The 19236-nt window shown below is 41.0% G+C and overlaps 1 protein-coding gene across 1 annotated transcript in view; it reads left to right on the top strand.

Annotated features, from left to right (window-relative positions):
• Positions 1 to 10175: 10175 nt before the first annotated feature.
• Positions 10176 to 19236, top strand: part of SYNPO2 (synaptopodin 2) — a 170421-nt gene continuing 161360 nt past the window's right edge. Inside the window, exon 1 of the mRNA XM_061585263.1 lies at positions 10176 to 10411. Coding sequence (XP_061441247.1) covers positions 10307 to 10411 — 105 coding nt within the window. The 5' untranslated portion in view covers positions 10176 to 10306. The remainder of the gene's footprint in view (positions 10412 to 19236) is intronic.

Genomic DNA, 19236 nt, shown 5'->3' with positions numbered 1-19236 from the left:
AGGTTGGGAAACTGTGGCCCTCCACATATTGTTAGACTACATCTCCCATCATCTCTGACCATTGGCATGCTTGCTGGAGCTGATGGTAGTTGGAGTCCATCATCATATGGACAGCCAGAGGTTCCCCACCCCGTGAGCTAGAACATTAACTACCAGGCCAAATTCAAGGTTCTGGTTTTGGTGTACAAAGCCATATGCAGCTTGGGACCAGGATGCCTGAAAGATCATCTTACCCTTTATATACCCAGTCGAGCACTGCGCTCTGCAGGTGAGGGCCTCCTGCAGATACTATCTTATCAGGAGGTCCATTCTGCACAACATAGGAAACAGACCTTTAGTATTGTTGTGGCACCTACCCTTTGGAATTCACTTCTCTTATATATTAGATGGGCACCATCTCTGTTGTCTTTTTGGCACCAATTGAACACCTTCCTTTTATATATACTAATAAATAAATATACTAATAAATAATAAAATAAATAAGAGTCCTGCTGGAGCAAGCCAAAGTATTCTCTCAGCCTTTGCCAACCTGGTGCCAACTATCAGAACATAGGAACCAGAGTCAGACATGAAAAACATTTCGGGTACAGTGAAATATCAACAAAAACAAGCAGCAGCCAGTTCTTCAAAAATGCCAAATGCTGGACACAGCAAGCAGATTTCTTCAAGCCTGAAGTAAAATGTTTTCTCTTCCCTTGGTGTAAAAGCCGATATTAACAGGCAGAGGAGGAGGGTTCCAGGAGAACTACAGCATGCAGACAGTTCTGAGCGAACAGTTCACCTGCCCAGCTGAGAGGTTTCAGCTGCTACTTCATGTCCAACAAACCTGATTTTCTAGATTCATTTCAGTTAGGGTTTAGACCCAGTTTTGGCACAGAAACTGACTTGGTTCCCCTGTATGATGACCTATTATGGAAGAGAGATGGGGGAGCATGTCCCTATTAATCATCTTTGATTTCTCAGTGGCTTTTGATACCATTGACGATGGGATTCTTCTGGAATGGCTGCTCAAATGAGAGGTGGGTGGAATTGCTTTGCAGTGGTTCCAGTCCTACGTGGATGGTTGCTGTCAGAGGTAGTGCTTGGGGAGTATTATTCAACCCCATGGAGCCTTCAGTGTGGCTTTCCTCAGGGTTCAATTTTATTCCCCATGCTATTTAACATCTACTTGAATCCCTGAGTGGTGTCATCCAGAGATTTGGAGTATGTTGTCAGCAATATGTTGAAGACACATAACTCTCTCTCATTTACATCTCCAGGTGTGGCAAAGAATGTCCTAGACCAATGTCTTGCCTTGGTAATAGACTGGATGAAAGCCAATAATCAGAAGCTCAATCCAGACAAGACTAAGGCACTGTTAGAGAGTGGTTCCTTAGACCGGATGGAGGGGATATGGCCTCTTCATGGGATTTCACTCCCTCTGAAGGAGAGCCAGTGTAGTGTAGTGGTTAAGGCGTTGGACTACGACTTGGGAGACCAGGGTTCGAATCCCCACACAGCCATGAAGCTCACTGGGTGACCTTGGGCCAGTCACTGCCTCTCAGCCACAGAGGAAGGCAATGGCAAACCCCCTCTGAATACCGCTTACCATGAAAACCCTATTCACAGGGTCGCCATAGGTCAGAATCGACTTGAAGGCAGTCCATTTCCATTTTTGAAGGAGCAGGTACATAGCTTGGGGGTACTCTCGATCCATTGCTGTTGCTTGAGGCTCAAGTGGCCTTGATGGTGAGCAGTGCCTTTCATCAGCTTTGGCTGGGGACCCAGCTATGACCCTCTCTGGACACAGATAGCTTGTCTTCTGTTGTCTATGCCCTGGTAACCTCCAGGCTAGATTACTGCAATGTGTTATACATGGGGCTGCCTTTGAAGGCAGTTTGGAAACTGCTGGTGGGGCAGAATTCAGCAGCCAGATTGCTCACTGGAGCAAGACTGTCTGAGCACATAACACCTATTCTGGAACAACTTCACTGGCTTCCAATTACTTTCCCAACTCAAATCAAAGTGCTGGTTTTGACCTATATGGCTCAGGACCCCAATATCTCATGGATTGCTTCTCCACATATGAACCAACCTGGACTCTGCTTTCGGCATCTGAGGCCCTTCTTCATGTTCTCCCTCTGAGGGAGGTCTGGAGGATGGCAACACAACAGCTGGCTCGCTACTTATAGAATGCTCTCCCCAGGGAGGCATGCCTGGTGCCATCCTTATGTATTTATAGGCACCAGGCAAAAACATTTCTCCCAGGCATTTGGCTCTTAATTTTGGAGGGCTTTTAGAGGGCTCCTGACACTGTAGCCATATGTATGTTTTTGTGGTTTTTTACCTTATTTTATTTTAATTTTTATACTGGTTTTAACTTTTTTCTTGATTTTAAGCCACTGTGGGTTCACTTTTGTGAAGAAAAGCAACTAACATATTTAATAAATAAATGAGAGTTGTAGTTCAGCAACATCTGGAGGGCCCAAGATTCCCCACGCTTGTTATAAAGCTTCCAAAGGTAAGGGGCAGGGCAGCTGGAAATACTCCTCCCATGATGCTACAAATTTATGATCTGATACTGCAAATTTATAATCACGCTAATTAAACTATTTAGCAAAAATATAGCAAGTTCCTTGAAGGTTAAGCTCAAGGTCTGCTTAAAAAACCCACTGTGGAATTATGCCTAAAATTTTCTCTTTGTACAAAGAGCATGTTTTTCATTCTCTCCTGGATATTTACAGATTTTACTATTTTCTTATTTTGTTACTAAGCACAACTGTCAAGCCAATATGTTAATTTAACAGAGATAACATAAAAGAAAAGTGACATGCTCTAGTGAAAATACCACATCTGTTAAGAAGATTTTATACCACAGTTGTTTCCCAATAGCAACACAGAACAGGAATGCAAGCTATTTAAATAATTCCTCTAATGATTAAAAGGGTGTTCCAAAGGTGTTCCACATGTGAATCTGAATTAGGGGAGGCATGTCATGTTTCGGGGAAGAGTGAAGAGATTTGAGAGAGGGAAGGAACATATGTGTACCAAGGTTCAAAACCCCAATCTTGGATATAAAAATTGTATTTTAAGAGCATTTTTGTGGTTACATTTTATATCCCATAAAAAAGAGCCAGTGTGGTGTAGTGGTTAGAGTGTTGGACTATGACCTGGGAGACCAGGGTTCGAATCCCCACACAGCCATGAAGCTCACTGGGTGACCTTGGGCCAGTCACTGCCTCACAGCCTCAGAGGAAGGCAATGGTAAACCACCTCTGAATACCGCTTACCATGAAAACCCTATTCATAGGGTCACCATAAGTCGAAATCGACTTGAAGGCAGTCCATTTCCATTTTCAATATCCACAAATTTAGGTGTTCCTGAGGAATCATATGTGACCTGAAATGCAGGTGTGTGAGAGAGACCACCTCCCTAAATGGTACCACTGAGCTGAATTTCAGAAGAACCAGTTTAAAACAGACATATACTCTCTTTCACACACTCTTAACACATTTGATATAGAATTTATCTATTTGTTCAATTTTTAAACTGCCCTTCAATTAAGATTAGGAATAGGTGAGTCTATTGGTTTCAGTTTCTCTCAGTTTCTTGTTTTTCCAATCTTAAGTTCAGTTCTCCATATTTCCACATAAGTTTGTGACTTTTTAAAAAAGTCCTCATGAATATTCATCAACATTTGAGTGCTAATATACCCATTTTTGTATGCAATTTTGCCTAATACATACGTTTTTGCAGAGCATATATTCAATCTGCATAAGTGTAAATTAGATAGGGGCCTCTAAATGTGAACTGAATCTAAATTGTCCCCTGTGATGCCCCTGTATTTATAATACTGTAAATATGGTAGGTGTGGGTTTATTAGAGTAAATGAGGTAAGTGGACTGAGAGAGGGGGGAGTACATGGGTTGGAATGTTGATGCCTGTTGTATTATGATTGGCTGAGCGCTTGAGGGTCTGAAGGTATAAATAAGAGGATGACAGTTGAGAGAGGGTTGGTTTGAGTTGGGTTGGTTAGTTGGTTGGTAGGAGTTCTGAGGGAGGTTGGAGTTGGTTGGTTTTGGGAGGCTTTTGTGGGTTGGTTTGAATTAGACGGGTAGTGAGGCAGGTTATTGATGGCTAGAAACATAAAGAGTAACGCAACTTATGAAACCACACGCTTGTTGACAATACCTTTAAGTAATCTTGTTATTCCCTGTATATATAAATAAATATTTCTTGGTTTACCAGAACACCTGATCCTTCGCTGGGTTACACTGACCAGAAGGGTGGGCAGGGCATATACCAAGGTGGGGAAACAGTATCAATGGTGGCAGAGGAGAAGAGATAGTGTAACATCATCAAGTATCCAGAGCAACTCAGGGCTGTATTCTTTATAGGCACAAAGATACAGGGGGGTTGTGGCCTGCAAGTGCACCCAAACACAAAGTAGTAATAAGCCAGGAGGAGACTAAGGCACAGTCTCAAGGCAATATTGTTTTACAGGAAGATCTGGTGGTGCTGCCTAGCAGTGGGATCTTGAGAGATCTTTGCTAGAGCCGGTGAGAGAACCATTTTGAGAGCAGGACCCTGAGGTGGGACCGTGACAAGGCGGTAGCCACAGGTGGGAACCTGACATCCCCCTTCCCTAGTTAAGATCCAGGGAAGTTTACAAAATACAGTTAAAGCCAGCAGTGGTGCCTGAAGAATGGTATTTGCTGCGGTGATAGCCTTGCAGCACAGTAGGAACATGTCTGCTCATCCCTGTTAAAACAAAATAAACCCAACAATGACAGAAAGATGTGACTAAAATGCTGGAGAAAGGGAGCACACATCCTCCAACAACAACTGAATACACACACACACACACACACACCCCTTTAAACCTATCTCAACATAGTTCCACAAATACACAAGCTTCAGGGGAGAAAAAATTATTGTGGGTAATAAACAATGATGTAATGGGCACTATCCAGTAGGTACCTATGACAATTGCACAAACAAGTATTTATTTATTTATTTGTATTCCACTCTTCCTCACAGAAGAGTGAGGGTGGCAAACAAAACACTAAAAACACTAAAACATCTTAAAAATAGACTTTAAAATATATTAAAACAAAAGATCTTTAAAAACATATTAAAACAAAAGATCTTTAAAAACGTCTTTTTAAAAAAAGCTTTAAAAAATCTTAAAAAGCAATTCCAACACAGACTTGGATAAGGTGTCTATTTAAAAGGCTTGTTGGAGGGTGAGCAGGCAGGCGCGGGCATGGTCCCTACCGCGGATCGCAGAAGGGGAGCGCTACTCTCCCACCCTAATGAGGGGTCCTTCAGGAGCCCCTGTGTGCCACGGGGCCCTCAGCTAGGGACCCAACTTGGCCGCCCTTTGCCGCCAGCCCTGCTCAAAAGTAATAACTACAATTACAATTAAGTTACTTTAAAAAACAACAATCAGAGTGCCTACAAGGTGCTGGCCTGGCTGCTGCACACCTAAGTAGCCTAAAACTACATGAAAAATAAGCATACACCCACAGAGGGTAGAAGAATAATTTTTTAATCCATAAGATTAGACTAATCTACTACCTCACGGGGTTGTTGTGAGAATAAAATGGAGGGGGATAGAGCCATGTGCAATGAACTGAGGTAGGATTTGAAGACAATTATGATGTTGATAATAAATATGCAGCATTTCAAATTAATTCTGTATGAGCAGCATTGCATGCCAAGCTTGGAAGACTAAGGAGAGGTATAAAATGTAGCCACAAATATTATTAATAATAATGGTATTAATTAATTCTGCACAAGCCTCTATGCCTTATTACAAAATTGCCTATAATACAACAAATTACTTCCAAGCTCTGTGCTATCCTTATCCTCCATGAATTTGTCTAAGATCATTTAAAGTCATCTAAATTGGTAGCTGCTTAACTCATGTAACCTTGGCTTGACACTTTGTTACTGGTGTTGAGATATTTTGTCAAGTGGGACTCCTCTCTTCCTCGTGAAGCCGGCTCCCTTACTAGGTTATTCAGTGAGGGATTAAGACTGCTCTGAGTATATTTTGAGCATATTGTAGGAAAGTGGGTGAGGAAAGTAGCATTGGTAACTTGAAGTGGTGTCTCATCCCCACCGAGGAGAAGAAGGAGGCGGATATGTCCTTCTGTTGAGAACATTGGGCTCTATATGTGGAGTAGACAACTCACCGCTCTACCATGTTACTTTTATGTTACTGTGCATATGCATATACTTCCTTGGTTATTTGTTTTGGGTCCCTGTTTTAGCCTTTACAAATAAGACAGTTGCTCATGATTGCTATGAAGCCTTTTTCTGATTCTACAGTGATACAGAAATCCCAAAAGATGTAAAGAATGTGGAGAGAGATAAAGATATACCAATAAATAAAAAATTAAGATAGTCATATATGGTAATTGGAATTATGGACACTCAAGAAACAGTATTTCCTAGAGATACTAGAGCTAAGTGAATTGCTGTATAAACCCCTCTTGTGGGAATGAGTTACTCACAGACTTGGAATGACTATTTCTCCATAAGTTGTGTAATGTGACAAATGACCTCACAGTTTGATGAAGTACATGGGCGTGATACACCAGTCTTCATGTCCAATCTCAGAAATCCCTCTTTCTCTGTTGGGGGTACTAGAGATGCTTTTGGTAGTCTGGAAAGAAAATGGAAGAACACTAACTGTTTAGTCTGGAATTGCCTTTTTTTTTTTGCTCACTTTTTATGGATAATCCACAGAATAGATTGTTTCCACACGAAATTAATTGCACTTAGTTCCCTTCTGAAATAAATGGGACTTTGATCATTACTAACTTGTGCCATTGATTTCAGTGGGAACCAAGTGCAATTAACTTACTCTGGATCCAACCCAATGTCATTACCTGCCAGTTACATTCCAGAATTTTCTGTGTTATCCCCAAATCACTCCATCCACCCCACCCCTGCTATCAAGATCTAGTTTATGGCAATTGTTTTCCACATAATATGTAATTCTAGGCACTAGCCTGCCCAGCATTAGCTGGCAAATCTTTATTGCTACTTTGCAGGACTTTGATGCCTTTAATTTTGATTACGACTTACAAGTTGATTACGACTTATGGCAACGGTTTTCATGGTAAGAGGTATTCAGAGATGGTTCACCATTGCCTTCCTCTATGCCTATGGCACCTGGTATTCCCAGGCAGTCTCCCATCCAAGTACTAACCAGGCCTGATCCTGCTTACTGTTTCTAATTACTTCTTCTAGCACTCCAGTGCGGTTCCCATTCCCCACAGTGATGTCTGAGTGTCATAGCATGTATGTGTGTTTGATTATTCATTTCCCCCCTTTTCTTATTTTTATAGTAAAATAGTACTTTATTTCACATAAAAGGAAAAGAGAAAAGAAGCCAGTAATTGCACATACTTTCCCCAGCTGGTGGAGGACAGGAACTGACCAATAATATGACAATTAAGGAGCAAAGTATTAGTAATATGAACAATATTGGACAGGAAACTATAACAGGCAGATGGTACAATATAGATCAACTAATTAAAGTTGTAGGGAACCTTTGTTGAATGGAACATTCCTCTGAATAAACACATAAAAGGATCTTGGCCATGGAGACAGACACTAGAGGAGGCTATAGTGCTGTGTGGATCCACCATTTCAATACTGCTTTCAGCTGATCAGGGAAAAGCACTGCTTCAGCAGCCCTATAGGGCCCTAATGTACATGTAAACTGTGAGCAGCCATGACATTTCTTATGTCACACACATAAGCCCTGAAATGGAAATGGACTGCCTTCGATACTGACTTATGGAGACCCTATGAATAGGGTTTTCATGGTAAGCGGTATTCAGAGGGGGTTTACCATTGCCTCCCTCTGAGGCTGAGAGGCAGTGACTGGCCCAAGGTCACTCAGTGAGCTTCATGGTTGTGTGGGGATTCAAACCCTGGTCTCCCAGGTCGTAGTCCAGCACCTTAACAGGCACTATTGTCCTTATTTTGGGATTTTAGGTTGTTTTAAAATTGTTTTTAATGTCATTATTTGTTTGTTTGTTTGTTTGTTTGATTTATATTCCGCCCTTCCTCCCAGCAGCAGCCCAGGGAGGCACTATTTTAAAATTGTTGTAACCCACCCTGGGATGTTTGGGTGAAGACTGAGTAATAGATGATGATGATGATAGCAACAGAGGAACAAGGAATGGAGCTTCACCAAACAGTCCCACCCCTGACATTTTATTTATTTATTTATTTGTTCGTTTATTTATTTGTTTATTACATTTATATCCCACCTTACCTCCAAGAGCTCATGCAGGTGTACATGGTCCTTCCCTTCTCCATATTGTCCTCACAACAACCCTGTGAGGTAGGCTAGACTGAGAGACAATGAGTGATCCAAGGTAACCCAGTGAGGTTCATGGCTGGGTGGAATTTGAACCCTGGTCTCCCAGGTCCCAACATCAATCCATACAGCACAAACATCTGTAGGGAGAGGGCTTTGTGCATATAGTTGAATGTGCAAAGGATTTCCCAGATCTGGAATCCTGCTCCTTGTTCCTGTTTCTGTGCATGGAAACTAATAATGCCTGAATAAGACTACACATATTCATACATGTACTCACATCTGGCAAACCTATTATAGTCCTATGTATTATTTGAATTCTATCTACTTGCACAAAATGCAAATGGACTGCCTTCAAGTCAATTCCAACTTATGGCGACCTATGAATAGGGTTTTCATGAGGCTGAGAGGCAGTGACTGGCCCAAGGTCACCCAGTGAGCTTCATGGCTGTGTGGGGATTCAAACCCCAAACCCAGCCTTTCCCAACCAGTGTGCCTCTAGATGTTGTTGGACCACAACTCCCATCAGCCTCAGCCAGCATTGCCAATGGTCAGGAAAGATGGGAATTGTGGTCCAACAACATCTGGAAGCATACTGGTTGGGAAAGGCTGCATTAACCACTACACCACACTGGCTCTCACCACTTGCACAAAGACATAGGGATTTAGATCTCACTATTGCCTTCAAAGCTTGAGAATCTGAAATAACACATTTAAGATATTCTTTTCATCTGGGTTCTGAGGATTCGCATGGGTCATCATTGCTTATAATTCAGTGAGTGATAATGGCTGAAGTGATACTCACCCACCCTACTTCTTTCTTAATTCCTTTATCTATGGTCACATCCACACCATACATTTAAAGCACTCTTATATCACTTTAATAATAATAGAGAATCCTGGGAACTGTAGTTTGTTAAGAGTGCTGGGAATTGTAGCTCTGTGAGGTCAGCACCTTTAACAAAGTATAGTTCCCAGGATTCTTTGGGGGGAAGCCATGACTGTTAAAGTAATATAAGAACACTTTAAATGGAGGGTGTGCTCCCTCCCAACTTTCACTTACATCCTGGCACAACTGCTTTGTCTGTAGAATTTTCATCTTCTGCTGTCTCATCTCCTACCACCTGCTTTATCGCCACCTCTTCTGATATCTTCATATGTATCTACCCTCTCTGCCCGCACTACATGGCAAGCAGATTTAAGGACTGTTTGCTTTGACTGCATTTCTCAAGGAACAAAATGCATCCTGCACCCTTCACACCTTATGGTAGGAGAAAAGCAGCTATGGCAGTCCTAGACTTTATTGGAGAGAACCTGCCACATATGTGATAAAAGCATCAAGCTAGCACTTGATCACTGCAGTCATCCCATGAATGTAAGTAGCATTGTTGCTAATCCATTCTGAGTGGAACATGTCAGTATATAAGAATGCTAGGAGGGGAAACCCCATCTGCACACATGTGCATACATGCACACACACACTCTCACACTTTGTTTGGATTATAAGAATACAAAACATGCCATGATTATAGCTTAACAAGTCAAGTCTGGTCCCATTTACAAAAGTAAACTCTCTGTCCTGACTGCAAGTCCTTTGCTCTGCTGTTTTGATTTAGCTGTCATGGGCAAATGCTCTTGGGTTCAAATATAGCCTTTTCCGCCTCATGGCCGAATAGCTCCTTTCGTTTGTGTTTCCTTGACATTTATTTTGTTTAGTGATGAAGGTGGGCTGAGCAGAGCAAACTGACGAAAGAGTGGGCTGTTCCCTTGATCCGGGAGGGCTCACTCACTCACAGTAAATGACTGTGTTACAGAGTGCAGTGCACAGGCAGCAGCAGCAGCAGTGCCTGTGAATCCATTCCTCTCTCACACATCTTCTGAAAGGCAAGCTTCAAGTTCAGTGAACATCCACAGCTTCTAGGATTTTTTTTTTAAGTGTCACTGCTGCGAATGAGTACTGCCTAACCTCCCCAGGAGAAAAAATGGGTACAGGGGATTATATCTGCATCACCATGACTGGAGGGGCACCTTGGGGTTTTAGGCTTCAAGGTGGGGAGGAAGAGAAGCAGCCTTTGCAGATTGCCAAGGTAGGACAATGAAATTGTCTGTATCAATGTCTTGCAGAAAGGAAAGGAAAGTCATCTGTAAGATTTTTTTCCCCCTCTTGGGAGAGGGGGTAGTATTACTAGTTTAGAAATCTTGATGAAGGTTTTATTCCAGTTCTAGATTTAAATTTGGGTTAATGGCACTCTCAAATGTATTCTTAGCAAGTGTGGAGTTTAAAAAAACCTCATATTTCTGAAACTTTCTTACCTTGTTCACTTTGAAATTACAAAGGTTTTCCCCCGCCCCGCACATAAATATGCAAGTCCTATGAGATGCTGATTACTTTTAGCTCCTGTTGAACTTGCTGAATGGTGTTGAAAGAACTCTGTTGAGTAAGGACTGGGGCTTAAGCTAGCAAGCCCTTCTTTGACGAGAGATTTGTGACACTTTTCCTCTAGTCTTGGCAAAGGTATAAATGTATGGCTGTGAGGGAGAAGTACGCCTACCGTTTTGAGGAATCTTGGAAAGCAGGATCATGAAGCTGGTGCTTAATATTAAATCAATCCCACCATTTCTTGAATTGCTTATATGAGATGCTGCTTATGTCCCGCTGTGTATTTAATAGATTACAACTGAATATTCATCATGGATGATGTGAGAATTTTAACAAGTTTCTCTGAGAATGTCTGCATCTTCATATGAAAACGTCATATAAGTTTTGTTAAAAAAATACTTCTGAGAATTAATGACAGTGGCATTATGCTGTGTCTGGGGAACAAATTGTGCCTACCATTGAATACTACAATTCCATGTCCATATGATTTAGAATTAATTACTTTAAATCATGACATCTTAACTTGAAGGTAAGGGACAGGCAGCCCAATCGTGTGCATATTTACTTACAAGGAAGGGGCAATGCAATGCTAAGCAAACTTATTTGGGAGTAAGATCCGGTGAATTCAGTGAGACATAGACCATATGGCATGACTATATTTTATGCACAGTTGCGAGTTAGCCCCATTTAATTCAGTGAAATTTACTTCTGAGTAAACATGCCTAAGATCAAGCTACACTATATAGCTATAAGAAAGGAAAAGAGAATAATGAGGCTCTTTCATTGTCTTCTGCTTCTTCAAAACAGAATATGATGTATTCTTCTATTTGAAGGGACTGCCAAATCAAACTTTAACCCTTGTTCAACCCTGTTAGATCAAAACTATTACTTGGAAGTATAAGATTTATTATGTTTACAAGGTTATCCTCTTGTGGACAAGAAACATTGCCTCATTCTGTGTGGGAGGAGTAGACAGCAGACTTTTTCTTAAACAGTGGTGCTAGGCAGTTCATGAAATCAATGAATTAATATCAAATATATGTATCATGATCTGTGATCATTAAACATTTTGGCAATATACTAGCAGATATCTCTTGGACAGAGGGAAGAAAAGCTCCATATGTCGTGAATGCAACTGTTGTTTTGCAAGAGACAGAGGAATCCTGCCACCTAGTGAAACTTTGGTGGGAGAAAGTAGTAGAAAATATTTGATTAAAAGAGATTGGGGTGGGGGACCACAGCCTAAAAACAAAATGAAACCCTGTGCCATGGTGCTTTTGGGACATCCAGCTCAGATCCAGGAGATAAGAACCTAAGTCACTGCATCTTTGGTCTTTGTTTCCAGGCAGGCAGTTACATCCATATGATTTATCCAATGCATGGATTATTGGTGATTGGATGTTCTATTGTTCACATTGCTAAGGACATAAGATTTGCTTTTCTGGATCAAACCATTATCTATTTATACATAAGAATTGCCTTTCTGGATCAAACTATTATCTATTTAGACCAGCATTTTCTGTCCAATAGCTGCCCTGTGGGAACTCACAAGCAGGACATGAAGGCAACAGCCCACTCCCCTAATCTTTTCCCTCATCATCTGGTTTTATAGAGGTATACTGCTTCTTTATTTGGAAATTCTATTTAGCAGCCATACCTAATAGCTCTTTCTAGACTTATTCTTCACATATTCACCAAAACCTTTTTAAAAAGTAATTTAAGCTAGAAGCTGTCATCACCACAACTTGAGGTAGTGAATTTCATAAGTTAATTTATTATTATTAATTTATATTGTGTGAAACCAATTTGCCAGCCCCAGAGCTACTGCCAATCAGTGACATTCTCAGCTAAGAATTGTATATATTCTCCAAAATTATGAATGATTACATTTTGAAGAAGGAAGCACTCCACCAACCCACCGCCAACATTCAGCCTCCATTTGCTCCTGTGACATTCCTTCCTGACAAAGAACCCTGAAATGAATGGAGGCTGCTCAGCTTCCTGGTATCTTTCCATTGAAAACTAAGGAATGCATTTTGTGTGTGGGGATGCAATGGACTTTAGCCTATGAACATTTATGTAACAATAAACGGGTTAGTCTTTAGTCATATGACTCTGGGTTGGATCCAAAGTGGCTGCTGGTGGGAAGGCATGGAGATCTAGCAGAGGTTCCTCACTGGAGGAAGAGAGTGTGCAGCTGCTTTTCGCCAGTTCTCCCTTCCCTCTACTTACTGATCTGAAGCATCCCCCAGTCCTCTAGAGCAGCTTTTTGGGAGGTGTAGGCGGCAGGAGGCGGAAGGAGAAATTGGCAAAAATTGAACCCCCTTTCTTCAGCACTAGGAGAACTCCATCAAGCACAACTCTGGATCCAACCCTGTGTTACTTTTGTCTGAGTGAAAGTGAAAAGATAAAAACAAGAATAAGAGCGGGGAAGAAGTGTGTTTTGGTAGGCTTGTGATAGAATATAAAATCAGTTCAAGTGATTTTCACACACACACCCCAATTCAGTGTGTTAAATTTGGTGTCCTATTGATTTACACACTCTTGGTCTGAGCTGTTGGCTATAATATAACAACACTTTTAACTTCTTGCTTTTTAAAAAATAGCAAGCTTGGGAAAAGGGGGTTTATTTGAAACAACCCTTGACACAGAAAATAATCCATGATAGTTATCATGGGACTGTATTTGGTTCTAATCTTTCCCAGCATACTGTTGGCCTATGAGGGAGAGGGAAGCCTGCCAAGCCTTCCAGTATGTTCTGATACTAAGCTTTCCCAAGAGAACTAGTGACTCAGCAGATTGTCCGAGCATCCTGTTCTAACATCTAGGCTGTTCTAAAGAATGTTGGGATCTCAGGCATGGCTGGCATTGAAAACCCACTGGATTGTTTCAATCTGTTTTTCTTCCATCCTCATAGAGATATCAGTACCGAGATAACAACCTGAGAACTTGATTTAGGCCAGAGTTTGGGAACCTATGGCCATCCAAATGTTGTTGGACTCCCATTAGCCCCAGCCAGCATGATCAACAACATCAGTGAGGGCGCAGGTTCCCCATCCCTGCTGTAGCCTTTGCTTTGTACAAATGACTTATAGGTTACAATAAGCTGGAAAAGGTATTTACTGTCCTGCCAAGAGTGGAGGATCTTGGCTCATCTCATTTATTTATTTGTTTGTTTATTGCATTTGTATACCACCCCATAGCCAAAGCTTTTGCCCTTTTCATGCAGTGTTCCAGCTGTGTAGGACTGAAAGCATGTAGGGCAGGGGTGGGGAACCTTTGGATCTCCAGATGTTGTTGACCTACAACACCCATTATTCCTAACCACTGGCTATGCTTGATGGAACTGATGGGAATTATAGTTAAACAACATCTGGAGGGCCAGAGGTTCCCCATCCCTGATGCAGGGGAAGAATGATCAATCTGTTGTTCCTGCCTCCAACCTGCACAAGTTGACTGTGCCTGTGATCACAGAAGCCTACATGCATAAAGCTTTAATGTGTGAAGGCTCTCTTCCAGGGGTATAGTTGCCCAGGGTCTCAGAGGGTCTTAGACCCCTTACGGTTTTGGAAGCCAGGTCCCAGCAGGGTCCCTATGTCTTAAGAGTCCTATGAGCCAATCAGCATGAAAGGGGAGTGTGTTAGCCACTGAGAAGAATCTTCTAATTTGCTTCCTTGTTTCTGATTGTTGCTGATTAGAGCCAATCAGAGTGAAAGGTGTTCCTATTAGTTCCTACTTCAAAAAGCCAAGTTGTGAAGAGTGAGAATTCTGTAACTGGAGAAGAAGATACAGTGAATCCCTATAATAGCATTCCATCTATAATATCAAGCAGTTTGGTAGCAGCAGATAAATGTGTAGACACCAGTTTCAGTAGTTCAAGCAATATCTCTGACAGTGACAAAGGACAGTCAAATGGTGACAGTGATAGAGAAGCAGAAAGCAGTATTCAAGCCTGGCTAGATTATTCTATAATCTTAGAAGGTTGTATAATCTGAGAAGCGGACATGACTGTGAGGGGGTGTGGCTGTAACTATCATGAAAGGATCAAGCACTTCTGAATTTGCCACTACACTACTGGTCTCTTCAGATGATCAGGGTCCCGTTTTTTTTGCAGGGTCCCTGATCATATCGAGAAAGCCTGTGCATGCATATATAAATTGTGTATGCATAGACTCTGCACACACAAATCTGATAACCATGTGGGGGTTGGGAGCAGTCTTTCTACTGAAAGACTGTGTGAAAAGAGCTCTAGTCATTTCACAATGTTACCATGTAGAACCTGGTTGTAGGGCTGGGATGGAATTTCTCAAAAAAGAGAGAAAGAAAAGTAAGAATGAATTTCCTGATCTACTTTATTTTTTTGTACACTTTCTTATTTTGGTCTCCTTCCAGTCCAAGGGTAGAGATCCTGTGATCTTCCAGACGTTGTTGGACTTCAGCTTCCATCAGCTTAGCTAATAGTCAGGGATGATGAGAGTTGTTCAGCCACGGATTCTCCATTCCTGCTCCAGACTGTTCAAGAATTTCAGACCTCCCCTCGAAGATGTTTCATAATATGCACCTCAACTTCACTGGCCATTAATAACGTGAATAATGTCTGGCACATATGTAGATCCATATATGTAGATTTCATTTTTGGCTATCCTGACACTGTTGGAAAATCCCCCCCTTTTCTATCTATCAATAGGATGGATAATTTGAGAGAAGTTGCCATATCTGATGGGTAGAATTCTGTCTTGAATAGGAAAATCATATGAATAATCCAAGAAAACCTGAGAGAGTGTGGAGGGCACCAGAAAAAGTGGGTACCATAGGGGCATGGCATAACAATATTAGAGAGAGTACAGTCATTACTGCTTCTCTGCCCCCCCAACTTCATGTTTACCATGGGAAGTCAGCTACGCCCTTCTGGTCCTGATTGTGGAGCTACAGTTGTTAAAGGCACAAGAACCCTGTTTTCCACAATGCTAATTCTAAATCAAAGCCTAAGATGCTATCCTATATCTGCTTACTTGGGAGTAAGCCCCATTTAACACAAAAATACTTACTTCTGTAGTAGACATGTATACCATTATACTATATGTTAACTATCCACTGAATTCTTAATGAGCGCCTGGACATCCGCTCCTGCATAGCAGGAGACATGCCAAAGCCTTTTTGCAAAGTTTTCACATTTTGCATTTGTCATTTGGGGAGAGGATTTTTTTATACACCCACCCACGTTTAATGTGTAGTAGCATTTGCAGAAAATTACTTCTAGAGATTACTTGATTTCAGACTAACCCACCACAGGAAAGATGCATCCTAATTCCTAGGTTAAAAGGGCAAAGTATCAAGATTCCAAGGACTACTAGAAAATAAGACAGAAGCAGGAAAAATGCACTAAAGGAGGGAGGGGACAGAAGCTCTTCAGGACTCTTAGGGATTCCTATTGCCTAGTTTCCAAACAACTCACTTATTAATCATAGCTATGACTTCACTCATAGACTAACAACCAGTAGTGTAGTGGCAAATTCAGAAGCACAGGGTTCCTTCATGATAGTCATAGCCATGCCCCCTCACAGCCACTCTCCCTTCTAAGATTATACAATCTTCTAAGATTGTAGAATAATCTGGCCAAGCTTGAATACTGCTTTCTGCTTCTGCATCACTGTCACAATTTGACTATCCTTTCTCACTGTCAGATATATTGCTTGCTTCCTTGCTTGCTTTGATTTATATCCCGCCCGTCCTCCCACTAGGAGCCCAGGAATTACTGAAGAGTCTTTTCAGTGGCTGACTCACCTCCTTTCACTTTGAGTAGCTCCAATCAGCAGGAAAGGACAAGGAAGCAAGTTGGAAAACTCTTCTCAGTGGCTAGCGCACTCCGCTTTCATGCTGATTGGCTCACAGGACACTGGAGACATAGAGACCTTGCTGGGACGTGGTTCCCAAAAAAGTAAGGAGTCTAAAACCCTCTGAGACTCTGCATGACTATACTCCAGCTAACAATACTAACAGTCAGGTGCAGCCAGGCAGGTTCATTGCATAGGAATTGCTTAGAAGAGTATCTGCACATTTTGCTTCACAACATTTGTTCTCGGAAGGCTAGAGACTTACTTTTTTTAAAAGCCCCTTCCTGTAGGTGCTGATGAAAGTGTTTGTGGTTGCCATGCTATGAGCATTTTTGTTCATAGAAGTTAATATTGCTCATATGGCTACAGACTTCACTAGGCCTTGCTTCTAGCCAATTCAGCTTTTTATTACCGGAAGTGTGTGTCTAAGGGGGTTAATTTCACACTCTTGCCCTACCCATTCCACATTTAGCCCATGCTAATAAAGATTTGGAAAATAATTATAATAATAATAAGCTAAATCACACCTTTAGTTCTCAGGGCTTCAAACTGAATAAACACATATAAGAATTAATAAATCCATATATACAATTGCAGCACATTTCAGCTCTCTATTTGTTATCCAAGCACATTAACAAGAACCCGCTGATCCAATGAAATTGTTGGATCATTTCTATTGAATAGTACCATGGTTTACTAGGAAACTGGTAAAACAGGCTGGTATGGCTGATGACTGCAATTATCTGTTGCTAGCTGTTATGTTTTGACTCTTTCCATCATAGCTTTTTCCTTTCATTCAAGTTATCGTCAGTGGGAGAAAAGGTTGATTATGGTTAGCTAATGCTACAATCTGTTTTCCTGTCTGCCATCCCTATTTAACAAAGTGGAACTTACGTTCTGAGTAGACATGCATAGGATGGCGCTGTTACCTGTCATACAAATGGGTCATCTGAATCCATCTATCATACTGACCACTGCTGATTTAAATTACCTGAGTGAACAGAAGAATATTGGTCAATGGATTTAATTTGTCATGTGTAGTTCATAGCAATTTAATGAACACATTTGCTTATATTTGTCAAAGCCTTATTGATTTTCTGTAAGAATCTGTTTAAAAGATTCAGACCAAGCAAGCACCATCTATTACTCTCTCAGACAGATTAAAGTTTTAGGAGCCTCTGCCTTCCTTCTCTGCTGCCTCCTTACTCTAATTCTAAGTTTTAAATTGCCATCTAGATTTCATAAATGATTTTGGGAGCATTGTGAAGCTTTCACTCATGATGCTTGAGAGTGTAAGAAAAGATCTATCATTGAAAAAATGTATTAATGACAGCAGTGCATCTTCAGAACTGAGTGAGATAAGCCACAATCATGAAAACATATGTGATCCAGTCTTCTTGTCATGTAGTCATGGAGAAGTTGGAATAGAATTGTTGTCACAGGATTTCCAGATTGATGCACATCAGAATCATGTTTCCTCAAGAGCTACGGTGGTAGGTGTCACCGAGGTCAGATTAACCTGAGCTGGTATGCAGGTCTGAAGTCTGACTATTGTTGTATGTTTGTTGGAGGGAACTGAGGAACCAGAGGAGGGAATAAAGAGGGAGTGTGAGTTAAAGTGCCTTGTGTTTTAGTTTAACATTTCCTGTGTGTACAAATCTGCCAAGTATGTCCTCTTTGTTACAATCTTGACATTTGTCAAGCAACGATTATACAACAGAAGTAAGGCAAGATAGTTCTCAACATATGGTATGAACTTTTGAACTTACTGCTTTATAATGATAATATGACATCTAGACCAGCCCAAAAACTATCAATAACTGTTTTCTTTTGCAAAGGAACTTCAAGGATACATTTGGCAAGGAGGGGAAACAGTATTTTGCTGAATTTCTTTCTGCACAATTGTTGACATGCACGTTCTATTGTCAATTTCGGAAAGAAGTTTGTTTTCAGTGTTTGGGGCAATTCATTATTTCAAAGCTATGTTTACTATAATTGGAGGACATGTTTACTATAATCGGAGGAAAAAACTTTTTTTTTGCCCTGCATCATATTTATTTGGAAGTACACATGCTTCAGATTGCATGCCTGCACATCTAAGTAGCACAAATAAAGCAGTGTGATCAGCATACTGGGAAGATTTCAGGCTTAGCAATTACACAGGACAACAGGCAAAGGAATTATTACTGTCACTAGTGTCAGACTTCTCATTACAGCTAGACCTGTTCTTGCTTCTGATTTAACATGTAGAGCCCAAAAGGTGTGCCAGGCGCTGCATGGCGCTAAAATAAGTCAAGGAAATGGCAGACGCCCTTTCAGGGCTTTTTCTTTCTTTCTTTTTTAAAATCAAAATCGGGTTTTTATTAAAGAACAATTCTTTACACTTTACATATACCAACTTTTCCATTTAAAACATTACAACATAATTCACCTTAAATTGTAGTAACCCTATACATTATATATTTTATGTTTTAACATCCCCCCTTCAAAATGCAAACTAACCCCCCCTCTCCCTCCCACCCTCAATCCCCTGAGAAAAACAGAACTAATGTATGATTAACCATACCATTAAAAGGAAGTTTTTTTAGCTTAACCATATATATTTTGCTGCGGCCGACAAATGTCCTTGTAAATCATGTTTTGAGGCATATGTAACAAATTTCCACCATGTAGCATTGAAGTTGTCTTTTTTTTCCAA

Source organism: Rhineura floridana, chromosome 9, assembly GCF_030035675.1.
Source record: "Rhineura floridana isolate rRhiFlo1 chromosome 9, rRhiFlo1.hap2, whole genome shotgun sequence".
In the NCBI taxonomy this organism is placed as follows: domain Eukaryota; kingdom Metazoa; phylum Chordata; class Lepidosauria; order Squamata; family Rhineuridae; genus Rhineura; species Rhineura floridana.
This window is presented reverse-complemented; position numbering and strand designations above follow the sequence as displayed.